At 31.1% G+C, this 13,694-nt stretch overlaps 1 protein-coding gene across 1 annotated transcript; it reads left to right on the forward strand.

The window, feature by feature from the left end:
• The first annotated feature begins 2,204 nt into the window (after positions 1-2,204).
• LOC136211729 (terpene synthase 10-like) lies at positions 2,205-13,257 on the forward strand. Its single transcript, XM_066002735.1, has 7 exons — positions 2,205-2,453; positions 3,564-3,825; positions 6,105-6,531; positions 7,914-8,132; positions 9,502-9,640; positions 11,227-11,478; positions 12,906-13,257. The coding sequence occupies exons 1-7, from the start codon at positions 2,229-2,231 to the stop codon at positions 13,197-13,199; spliced, it is 1,818 nt and encodes a 605-aa protein (XP_065858807.1). The 5' UTR covers positions 2,205-2,228; the 3' UTR covers positions 13,200-13,257.
• Positions 13,258-13,694: the final 437 nt, after the last annotated feature.

Here is a 13,694-nt window from a genome sequence, read left to right on the forward strand (position 1 = left end):
GATCAAAGGTCTGGGAATCATCTGGGGAGGAGAAACCGTTCGCGTAGGAAGAGAAAGGGGAAGGGAGAAGATGAAAGGTTAAAGGTATTTTGGGAAAGTCACACAAAATCAGTCTAAATATATAATAGATTGAATAAATGAGTTAAATATGTAAATGATTCACTCATTTAATCTAATTTTATAATTTTCTCATATTAACAAGATAGATAAGCATAATAAACACATAACATGACTGTATCAATCCTTATCAGCATCCTTCAACATTGTTTACTTCCATAACGAATTTTTATGTTAATAAATGACAATGTAAAGGACTTCAATATCGGTTTTGAAGTTCCTGAGACATAAAAAAAAAAAAATCAAAATTGAGGGGCCATTATGTAGTTTACCTTATTGATATATACAGGAATTTTTACATGCACCTTAATGAGTAAGTGAATTTGCTAATTCACCATTAGATATATGTTTATTAAATTTAAGCCTCAAGATCTTTTGAATCTCCATCTTAAAATTCTAATAAGTCTAGATCTAATGGTGAATGAGCAAATTCTACATGCTCATTAAGGTGCATGTGAACAGTCTAGTGCATGTGATCAAGACTGTTGATATATATCAACTATATTTGTATAGCCACCTTACTAAGAAAATGAGTGGACAGATCATATATTTGAAACAACTCAATAATTAAATAAGCTAAGGTCCAAATTAGTCTAATACATCCAATAATTTTTGTCCATGTTATTATTTTGATTTTGACTACTACCATGTTATCTCATTTGTTGCCAAAATCATGTTTAATATCTGAAATTACTGTACTATATATATGTATATATAGGGTGTTTGTTTACCTACTTTTCACCTCCTGTTTGGCTTTTCATTTTAAAAGGCAGAGTTTTAGGTGTTTGGTTAGGCTTCTTCTGTTTGCCTTTTACAGTTGAAAAGCAGCATTAAGTGTTTGGTTAATGACTTCCTGTTTGCCTTTTACACCTGAAAAGCAGCTTTTTACAAAAGCAGAGAATCTCTGCTTTTTGGAAAAGCATCTTTTTCCAACAGCAACAGCAAACCGTAACAGCAAACAGCAACAACAAACAGTAGGTAAAACAAACAGGCCCATAGTATCCTTATTTTATGCTACTCCGACATCCGGATCCATGAGAACTGTCGGATTAAACTAAACACGAATAAACATCTCTCAAGACACTTGGACTAATGGACACTTTCTGAATTATCTTCAGATCAGAACTCTTTATCACGTCTAAGATTAAAGCTTCTTTCAGGTGTATAACTAACTACCTAAAATACATCCATCATTAATCTAAAACACCGACGGACTCTTCGAATCTTCTTCGGATCAGAACCCTTTAATCACGCGCAAGGTTGTAAAAGATGCTAGGTGCTAATCGGACGGATAGGATCCTTGGGGATTAATCGGAGATTAATCGGATTTGTATTTTTATGTATTTTGTTAATCAGCAAATTGTAATATAAATTCAATTAAAATATGTATTATATACTATCCAAAAATAATAATATAAAATTATTTAATATAGAAAAACATGTATATTTGTAACATATATCTTTACAAATGTGCAAACATTAACATTTCAACAACAAACATCAACATTTCAACAACAGTATCATTAAAACAACTTAAAAGTGAATTATAATAAACCAAAAAAATAAATTCATAATAAAAAATACTTTTGTTCATTATGGCTTAGGCCGTCTAGGTGGATAAAAATCGCCTAGGAGTCAATAAAACGCCTAGAGGGACTAATTGGAGAAAATCGGGACGGATTCTCAATTTCGAGCGCCTAGACGGTCCAGGCGGCCTTTGTTTTGAACAGTGATCACGCATAAGATTAAGGATTTCCAATTCAAGTATATTACAAACTACCTAAAATATGTCCACCACTGACATGGTGACACTTGTTGTTCAACGTGGAATCAGGAGATGTCTAAAACACCGACTAACGGTTATACTCTTGAGCTCCCTAGTAATACAATTCAATACAGTACAATACGACCTCATATCTGTTAACTTTTGTATCAGAGTGAGACCACTTGTCAACGGTCTCGCGCTGGTCATCTTTCTGTCTTAATTTAAATATCGGAAAACATGGAATACTCTCACACAAATTCTCTCGTATCAATATATATGTTATATAAAGTGGGAAAAAGATCTGAATTAGTATATCCAAAAACAAAGCTCAAGAACAAAAGATTTCATGGCTCTCAACCATTTCACACCATCTTCCTTATCTGCCATCAATAACCTTCACCATAGACTGAAAATACCAAGCTTCAGAAAGAGCGTTTCACAATGTTTTCGAGCCACCATTGTTGCTGCTGCAACAGTTTCAATCAGTGAACCAATTATCAGAAGATCAGCTAATTATCAACCTTCTAAATGGGATTTTGATTTTGTTGAGTCTCTCGCAAGTGAATATATGGTAAGAATTGTGCATTTCTTTTCTTTCCTTTTTTCTTTTTCTTTTTACACCAATGTGATTAATCAATTCGAGGTTGATCAAACACTCGTTAAGATGGTTTACGGGTCCTCCCAAGACTCTCCGTGGGGATTGCAACACTTCGAGGCTCCGGGTCCTCCCAAAACCCTCTTGTTAAAATTGTGACACGTGTCATAAAATTTTATACAGTAACATGTGTTGCAATCCCAACGGGGTCTTACAGAAGACTCGGTCCTTTTTAAAATTTTCCATCTTTAAGTCAGGTTGTTTCTGGGCCTGCATAGAAGGAGCGTCTGTCCAAGACCAAAGACAGAGATTTAAAAGTAACATTTTTTTATAAAAAAAATATAGAAATTAAAATTTAAAAGGTCCAACGATAATAATCCTAGTTCTAAACAATCTCATCACACATCCACCCGTCAAGAAAGGAAGGAGCCCAAAAGTCATATTTTTATAATAAAAAAAACCCTAACACATCACAGATTCCTGAACTTGTCCAATAAAAATAGATTGTCTCTCTGAACTTTGTTAGTGTCTTACCACCTCTCTAAACTTACTTATTTCGTATCACGAGTTCCTTAAACTTGTCTATAAAAATGTATTAGCTCCTTAAACTTTGCAAGTGCCTCATCAACTCCCTAAACTTGCTTATTAACAACTGAACTTTGTATTTAGTTGTTACGGAATAAGTAAGTTTAATGAGCTGATGAGATACTTGCAAAGTTCATGAGCTAATCTACTTTTATGAACAAGTTTAGGAAGCTGGTGATATAAAATAGGCAAATTCAGAGAATTGGTGAGACACTAACAAAGTTTAGAGAGCTGGTAATGTATTAGGCCATAAAAAAACCCAAAAATATTACTTTTACAACATATTAATGTATAATGATTTTGCATCTCGCTTGTGAATTTAGGAAAAATTAATCCAACTACATAAATTCATTTTCTTCTAATTACATATCTAATTTCATATTCCGCATTTCAAACTTATTATAATCAACAACGGATCGAATTTCTAACAATCAATAATCTCAATTAACATATTGCATATTTAATTATTATTATTATTAATTTTTGTTTTGTATTATGCAGGGAGAAGAACATATTACAAGACAAAAGAAGTTGAAAGATGAAGTGAAAATGATGCTTGAGAGTGAAAGAAATCATTTGAATAAACTAGAGATGATTGATGCTTTACAAAGACTTGGTGTATCTTATCATTTTGAGGATGAAATTGATGAATTTCTGAGGAGAATTTACTACCAAAATATTATCAAAAATAGCAAAGAGGATATATGCACCACAGCTCTTCAATTTAGACTATTAAGACAGCAAGGTTATAATGTTACTCAAGGTAAATTTTTAATTAAATAAAAGAAAAATAAAATTGGCTAATTAATCATTAATGATGTTATTTACATTTTTTAAGGTAAAGTAAAAAAATTATGTGTTTTCATTATTTGTCAACTTGGTATCTGAAAAAAAAAAATTGTCCTAAGGGAAAATTGAGGTGTTTGGTTGCATCTAGGAGATGACTAAGGTTTGTTGCTTTACTAAAAACAAGGACCTTAAAGTTAAAATGAGTGTTGATGATCTCAAATTTGAAAAATTGAAAGGCTTACTGGTATTCTGAGCAACTTTAATTCTTAAACTTTTCAATTTTGGGGTCATTTAGGTGTTGTTTGGCGACGAGAGAGAAAGTGAATGTTTTAGAGAAATAATGCTCCGAAAATGATGATTTGAAAAATAAAAAAAATTATTTTGTACTAAATGTGATATTAAACAACTTTAATTCCTAGAATTTTTTATTTTGAAGTCGTTAACCATCATTTTTACAATGTTAAACTTAAGAATCATCGTTTTTAACAAAACGAAAACCTTAATCCTGTTTGGAAAATAAATTCAGGTATCAGGTTAACAAAAAGTAAAAGCACATGTTGTTGTTTTTAGGGACGTTTACCTTTTTTTTGTAAACCATTTAAGTTACATCTAAATCCTATTTAGTTTGATTTTCCTAATTAAAATAAAACCAAAACGTTAGGGTTAAATTTGGCTTTTATCCCCTAATAAAATAACTATACTCTTAAACATACTTTACTTTAGTCATTACTTGTGTTCACGTAAATAATTTAGTAATTATCTTATTTTTACCTAACATACTATTTAGTCTACATATTTTGAAAAACATATTATAATATCTATATCTTTTATTATTGTTAACCGTTTGGTCATTCTGTCTATTTATATATATATATATATAACCGTTATATTCGGCATAAACAGATAGACAGAAAATAACAGAGTAACAGTGATATTTTGTATTGCATTATTACTATCCTAAAAACTAAAATACGTTTAGTTTAAAATCTTAAAAAATAGACAAAATGACAAAATGATTAACCATGATAAAAGATAGAAATTGTATAATATGCTTTTTAACATAGATAGACGAAACATTACATAAAAAATGAGGACTAATAAAAAATTTATCGTTATACTTTTTTTGTTAGAAAAAGTTTAGGTAAGGATAGGTCTACCCACTCTCAAGATCAGAAAAAACCACAGATCTGATGAGGATTTACAGTGGAATTTATTTATCGTTATATTAATCAGTGTTAAGGTAAATCTAACAATAATTAACAAAAGTAATGAGTTTGTATTTGTTTATTTAGGAGCTTTCAAACTTGTCCTTGTAGGAATTTGTGCTTGCATGAGTTTTAGAACTGTGCTTGTAGGAACTTGTGCATTTAGAGAAAAATAATTTATATTAGTATTTTTATTTAATAATATTTTAATATTTTAATATTATATTTGCTTACACATTATTTTATGTTGACATGTAGTTTTGTTGGTGTTAAAAAATTAGGACTTCCAAAAATTAAAAGAGAAAAAAAACTTTATAATACTAATTTGTTTTTTGTTTTTATTAAATAATATTATAGTACCGCTATTTTTTAATATTATATTTATCTCTTATAGGTTTAGATGTATGTTTTGTTGGTGTATTTATAATTACTTATAATAAACGTTACGGGTGGGAATAATCTCGCCAATAATCACCTACACATTCTAACAAGGAATGTGTATGAAAGTGTAGGTGATTTCGTTGGTGTTCTGCTATATATATATATATATAAACAAACTTTTGAATTTAATCGAATTTAACCGTATTTCAAAGTTAGAGATTTAGGAAAAGAAAAAAAAGTTCTTATTGATATACCAACTTGCAGATTACTAATGAATTATATGCAGCTGAACCAAAACTAAATAATTGGAAGGTAAATGGACAAAAATTTAATAAGGAACAAAGATTTGTTTGAGGGACTAAGAATCCGCGACGAATTATGTCGCTAATTCTGTAATGTCAAATTTGTCACAAATTGTAAATTACAACAAATATTTTATATATTTAGACGCATATTTCCGTCGTTAAATCTTATTTTTTTGTTTATTTCTCCCCGGATAGGGGTCGACTGACCCCTATAGTTTAGCTCATGTACGTAGATAAATGCGAACTTAACCGAACCACTTACACATCTTATTCTTGTGATTGCATGTCTAATTTTTGTTTCGTAATATATTATAGTCAACACCGATCCGCCCTAACAATTACTTAATTTTATAAAATTGCAGAAGTTTTTAACAGATTCAAAGATGATCAAGGAATATTATCAAAAAAAAAAAAAGATGATCAAGGAAACTTCAAGGCATATCTTTGTGAGGATATAAAGGGGCTTATTTATATGTATGAAGCTTCATTCCTATCAATAGGAGGAGAGATTATTTTAGAGGAATTAAGAGAATTTGCTCTCAAAAATCTAAAAAAATATGCTAAGAACAAGGTGGATTTTAGTAATTGTGAAGATGAATATATTTGTAAGATGGTTAAACATGCTTTGGAATTTCCATTGCATTGGAGGATGCAAAGAGCAGAGGCAAGATGGTTTATCAGTGTTTATGAGATTAATCCATTTAAAAACAGTGTTCTTCTTCAATTTGCTAAGTTGGATTTTAATATTGTTCAAGCTACTTATCAGCAAGATTTGAAGCATGCTACCAGGTTAGAATTTCATCATTTGTTTATTTTTTTTGCAAATTTGAGATGTTAAGATATATTAAAATTTATATTACTTTCAGCAAGGACACAGTAGATTAGTGATAACAAGTTTAAGGAGTAAATAAGCCACTTTAAATAAATTCAGGTGGCCAATAGGTCACTTTAAGCTAGTTTAGAAGACCAACAAGACATTCTGTAAGTTTCAGGAGGCCAATCGGCCTTTTGGGCCTCAATCAATATTTAACACATCTATCTCAATTTAGAATAAAGCGTGAAGGAAATATGTACTAGTATTCCCGTTTGGCTACTTGTTGTTTGCCGTTTATTTGCTGTTTGCCTTTAGAAAAGGCTATTTTTACAAAAAGCAGGAATTCTCTGTTTTTGTAGAATGCTACTTTTCAGCTGTAAAAGGCAAACAGGAGGTGTCTAAGCAAACACCTAAAACTCTGTCTTTTAAAATGAAAAGGCAAAGATGAGACGAAAAGTAGGTAACCAAACACCCTCTAAAATTGATTATTCTGAGGATCTGTTTTGTTTAGTGATAGCTATTAGATGTTATATGATTTTTCTTCCGAAATACTCCTATATATTGTTTGGAAGAAAAAAAGAATTAACAGTAGGGATGGAAACGCGGCGAGAATTCCTCATCCCCTGTCGGAAACAGGCAATCCCCGATTAGAATCGCTATGAAGCGAGGATGGAGATTGTTTCGAAGGACGGAACATATCCATGTCTTTTGGGGATCCCCGTACCCGTTCTCGATATGCCCTATGGATCCCCACGGATTTTCAGACTAATTTCACGTTTAAGATTTATTTTTTGTTTATATATGTATGTATATTTGTCGTTTTAGAGTTATTAGGTTAGCTAAAAAGTTTGTTCTTTCTTTCCACCCTTCCACTCAAACTCAATCTTTTTCTTTATCGTTATACTATGTCAAATGTCATTGTGATTATATATATATATATATATATATAAGTACAATGAAACGGAGAATGGGAATAAAATTTTCCCCGCTTAGCTTCCGGGAATTGAAGGCGAGCCTTGACGCAACGGTAAAACGTTGTTGTTGTCGTGTGACCGAAGGTCACGGGTTCGAGTATTAGGAGCGGCCTCTTGCCAAAAAATTGGCAAGGGAAGGCTTGCCCCTAGTACACCCTTGTGGTGGGACACCTCCCCGGATCCTCGCTTAGCGGGGACGCGTAGTGCACGGGGCCGCCCTTTTTTAGCTTCCGGGAATTCTCGCCCGCCACGTTTGTATCCCTATCTATCAGCACTAGTACCATATCAAATTGAAGTATTAAGTGTATATACTCATGATTTTGATGTTATTAATTATTTATGTTATTAATTAATTATGAGTTTGTTAAATTGGTTAAAATTAGGTGGTGGAAGAAGACAGGACTTGGGGAAAAGTTAGATTTTGTTAGAGATAGACCAATGGAGGGTTTCTTATGGACAATAGGTGGAGTATGTGAACCTGAATTTGGATATGCAAGAAGAATGTTAGCAAGAGTTGGTGCTCTTATTACTGTTATTGATGATGTTTATGATGTTTATGCTACCTTGGATGAAGCTCAACTTTTCACTGAAGCTGTTGACAGGTTTGCAATCAAATTAATCAGTTGAATATATAGTTATTTATGTACACCTGTTAATGAGTCGGGTTGGGTGGGGCTCGAGTCGGATCTAATGGGTTTTGGGTTAAAAAAATGTTCAGTTCAAGCCAGCTTAGTCCGCTGTTAATTACTAGTTGTTAATAGTTTTATATAGAAATAAAGTACAAATTTATCCTATGATTAGTGCTGAAACCAGAACCAAAAGTTCGGGAGGCTTTACTGTATGTAGAAAAATTTGGTAAATTATATATATAGTTTACAATATTTGTCCTATTTCACATTTTGATGTACAACCTTAAATTTTGCACATAAAATTGTACAACCTTTTGATAACTTCTGACTAAAATGTACAGCTGGTAATTGTGACCAATCACCACGAGCTCAACGTGACATGTCAGCAATTTGACCCCCTAAAAGTCAAAAGTTGACCGGTCAATACGAAGTCAACGCGCCACGTAGCAATTTTGACTTTTAGAGAGGTCAAATTGCTGACGTGACATGTTGACTTCGCGTTAATTTGTCATAATTACCGGTTGTACATTTTAGTGGGAGGTCAGCAAAAGGTCGTACAGTTTTATGTGCAAAATTGAAGGTTGTATATCAAAGTCTGAAATAAAGCAGAGAGGTTGTACACCGTAATTTATCCTAGAAAAATTAGACAGGGGTTGAGGAACCCCATCTTCTTCCACACTGGGACGGTTGGGGGCTCCGAGTCGTGGAGTCCGCCAAAACACCTCTTCTAGGGGTTTTCCAACGGTTTCGAGACTGTAAGTAGAAAAAAATCAATAGGGGGCTGGAAAACCCGTCGTCTTCCACACTGTCATGGTTGGGGACTCTGAGCCATGGAATCCACCAAAACACCTCTCCCAAGGGTTTTCCAGCGGGCTGGTGAGGGTTAGTGGATCCTCTATGACCCTCCTTTGTCCTGCCCGTCCCTATGGTTATTGAGGGAGATTGAATTTAGTCTTCACACGTAATATAGTGCAATCTTAAGCTTAACGTTTATGAACGGTATAATTTCAACTCTAATTAACAAAGGATGAGTTTGTTTTTATGTACAATTTCGTATTATATCTGCCCTCCAGTTCTCGCTACCGAATAAAGCTTCAAATTGCAAGTTCTTTGTTAATGAAAAAAATACCTTACCTTTGATTAATGCAGTTTGAAATTGCACCTTCTAATAAATGTTAGATTTACAGTTGCTCTGTTTGATATGTGAAGTCTATATAAATTCACTCGGGATAATCATACGCGTCAAATTTATAACTTATCTCTTTTATATACTAATTAGTTACTTTTTTATTAACAAAAAGTTAAATGTTAATATTGAATTTTGATATGATTTAAATTGCAGATGGGATGTGAATGCAATGGAAGAACTTCCGGACTACATGAAAATATGTTTTCTTTCTCTGCACAACTCGGTAAACGAAATGGGTTTTGACTGTCTTAAGGAGAAAGGACTTCACATCATTCCTTACCTTAAAAAAGCGGTAATAAATTAATATATGCATTTTTATTTTTTGTTTATATTTTTTTGTTAGGGAAAGTATAAAAAAAACGCTCATGTGATTTATCCGATTTACAAAGAGTCTTCCAGTTTAAAAGTTTGAAAATAAGGGTCCGAGATTTTTTGGTCAAAAGAATACGTATGGTTTGATTAATTTTGCAAACTCGCCTTATATATTGGGTAGTTTGTAAAATAAACCTTTTTAATTACTCCAAATGGCTACCTTAGTAAATAATTAGGACAACAATTTTTGACAGAATGTTTGAGTTTAAAAACAGCATAAAGTACAGTTTCATGTTTGCAAACTTTTAAATCACGAGACTGTCTTTGTCAATCATTACGACTTTTGAAAGAAAGAAAAATCACTGTACATGATATAGCAGACAATATATCATTTTCGTTTAGCTAAAAACGATGATCATTTAGTTTGACACTATATAAATGACAGTTAACGGTCTCAAAATGAAAAATTTCAAGAATTCAAATTGTTTAGTAACACATTTGCTATGGAAGCAAATTTTTTATTTTCAAAAATCATCGTTTTCGGAGCTAAATATATACTCACTCCTCACCAAACATCACCTAAATGACCTCAAAATTAAAAAGTTGAAGAATTAAAGTTGCTTAGAACATCATTAAGTATTTGAATGTTTCAATTTTGAGATCATCAAGACTAATTTTAATTTTGAGATAATTATTTTTAGTAAAGCCAAAACTCTCAGTTATATTGTGGTCGCAAACGAAAACTTCAGTTTCCATTTGAAAAAAGAAATTTCAGATACTATAGACAAAACACTAAAGATTTTTTTTTTAACTTTACCCTTATGCCTGTTATTATAGTAAAACCTCGATAAATGCATATCTTTGGGACCGGAAAAAAATATTCATTAAGCGAGATTATTTATTTATCGATAAATGAATAAATTATTCATTTATCGATAAATCAATATTTATTATTTTATAGATACTTAACATGAAATTTGAACATATTGACTTGACAGTTATTCGACTTTATAACTATTTTAATAGCATAGTATATATTTGAGGCAGTTTTTTTTTATGATCAATCTGTATCTGGTAGATTTATATATTGACATTTTTGCGAGATATTTGAAATTGTGTTAACTGTAGAATAAATATTTTACATATAATTGGCGTTTGAAAAGTAAATAACGAGTCAAAACAATCAACTATAGATGTATTTTTTCAAAAGAAATGACTTTTAGTTGATTGATTGAAAGGTTTTGGTCTATATATATATATATATATATATATATATATATATATATATATATATATATATATATATTGTGTAATTCAATAATTATTAATTTATATTTCCATTGGGCCCTTAAGGATTTAGCGAGGTTATTACTTTAGTCCATTGGCCCAAGTCGGGACCGAAAGAATTTATTATATAAACGAGGTTATTACTTTATCGAACATTCATTTATCGAGGTTTAACTGTATGTTGAAATGAATATAAATAATTGGAGCAATTATTTTTTTTATTTTCCAAAATACTTGGCTAAACTATTTATGGAAGTTAACTTATTTAACATTTTTCAGTGGGCAGATTTATGCAAATCTTATTTACTAGAAGCCAAATGGTACCACAGTGGATATAAAACAAGTCTAAAAGAATATTTGAAGAATTCTTGGATTTCTATTTCTGGACCATTGCTATTAGTTCATGCTTATTTTGCTGCAACTAATCAAATTACAAATGAAGCCACAGATTCCTTAAAGGATTCATATCCAGAAGTAGTTCAATTATCATCTTTGATCACAAGACTTGCCGATGATCTCGGAACCTCACCGGTACACGACTTTATTTTTCAATTTGACACGTTAAACTTTTGATCAATCTTATAGTTGCACAATTAAAAACACGTAACTCGATGACCGGAATTGCATTTTTATAGGGGTATAAGGATTGTTTAACCGAACAGAATAAAAATGAACGTCATAGAGGCGGAATTTTAAACCGAACCAAACTGAATTATATTTCGGATAAATTAAATTGTTTGTGTTCAGTTCGGTTTGGGTTATAAACTGAACATTTTTTTTAATAATGATACATTTTATTTGTTCAATTTGAAATATACTACGTATTTAGGCTTAATACATCGTTCCCTCCTGAACTTGTCCAAAAAGCTTGTTTGTCCTCTGAACTTATATGGTGTTTCGTTAGTCCCTAAACTCACTTAAAGTGTTATGATTAAGTCCATAAATCTATAAAAAAGCCGTAAAAATGTACAAAATAGAAAGTTAATCATGATAATACTAATATACTTTGAAAATCGTAATATGTCTAAATATAACTAATTAGCAATTGAATTTTATATAAATTAAAGTTTAATTATATATATGTGTGTGTGTGTCATGTGGTTCGCCGATTTGCAGATGGATACTTGTGGTATTTTTTTTACAAACACAATCATGTGGTTTGAAAAATTTACATTTTGGTTCACTTTGTCAAAATTTGGCCGATAACAACCTCCAAATAAAAAATTTCAAGAGTTAAATGATATTTTAAGCAACTTTAATTCTTCAACTTTTTAGGTTTGAGATCATTTAGGTGTTGTTTCTTACGAGAGAGAAAGTTAATGTTTAGAGAGAGAAAACTCAAAAAATGATGATTTTGAAAAATTAAAAATATGGTTTCATAGTAAATATGATATAAACAACTTTAATTCTTGAAAAATTTCATTTTGAGATCGTTATTGGCCAAATTTGGTAAAGTAAAAAAATATAAATTTTTGCAACCACATGGTTGCGTTTGTAACCATAGGGCATCTACTTATAATTAACCCTAAATTAAAATTTATATTAAAAGTTATGAATTGAATTCCGTTCGGTTTAGTTTGGTTTAAATTAACAAAATATTAAACTATATGAAAAATACAAACTGAAATGAACTATTGGATCAGTTTAATTTTTTTATTTTTTTGGTTCGATTTTGCTCAACTCTAATTTTTTATATATTAAATGATCAAACATATAAGGAGCTATATTTATATTGTATGAAAACGCAAATTTAAATACCGATAAAATGTGTAACGTACTTTTAATCGAGTTTGATGTGCACATATCACTAACACACAACGCTTATAATTGATCAATAACTCGTTGTATTACATTGAAAAACCGAAAATTTAATCAACAAATAAAAAAGATCGATGTTATTAATTTATCGTGTATATGCTTATATCTTGAGTTCTAATTTATGAATTGTAATGATACAGCATGAGATGAAGAGAGGGGATAATCCAAAATCAATTGAATGTTATATGCATGAAAGTGAAGTTTCAGAAGAAGTAGCTAGAGAGCACATACAACATTTGATCAATGAAGCATGGGATAAAATGAATCAAAATCAATTACAAAATACAAAATTCTCAAGAACATTTATGAGAATGGGAATGAATCTAGCAAGAATGTCTTTGTGTATTTACCAATTTGGAGATGGTTTTGGTGCTCAAAATATTGAGACTAAAAATCATGTCATATCTTTGCTTGTTCAACCTCTTCAACTCTAGTCAAGAGCATGATAATTGTAAAGATATGATGGTTATTTCAATTCAATCTACTTATTTATTTCGTGATGTTTTTCTTTCTGAAACGTGATTCTCTTCTGTCTTTGGTAACCTGAAAGGACAACGAACGTCGGAAAAGGGGGCGGAGATCTGGTGAACCCTCTTTGATGCTAAAGGCACTCACGTAGTTGAGAAAGTACATGGTTTAATCAGTTAAGTTCTGTCAATCGTACATGGAGAGAGAAATCAGAACTTAGTGTCATGTTTCATTATCGGTGCCTAAATTGGTACTCTTTTATAAACGTTAAGCCTACTTGGTACTACTTTACATATGAAGCCTAAATAATAATCTTCCAAAAACCGTAAACATGTTTTGATACCTTATCTCTATTATTTGTTTATTATGAAATCTTTAACATGGGTATATGATATTTAAACTCAGTAAAATAGTAATAATAATAAATAATTTATGAAAAATATATAGGTATTGTTTTGCAG

Source organism: Euphorbia lathyris, chromosome 1 (genome assembly GCF_963576675.1).
Source record: "Euphorbia lathyris chromosome 1, ddEupLath1.1, whole genome shotgun sequence".
Lineage (NCBI taxonomy): Eukaryota > Viridiplantae > Streptophyta > Magnoliopsida > Malpighiales > Euphorbiaceae > Euphorbia > Euphorbia lathyris.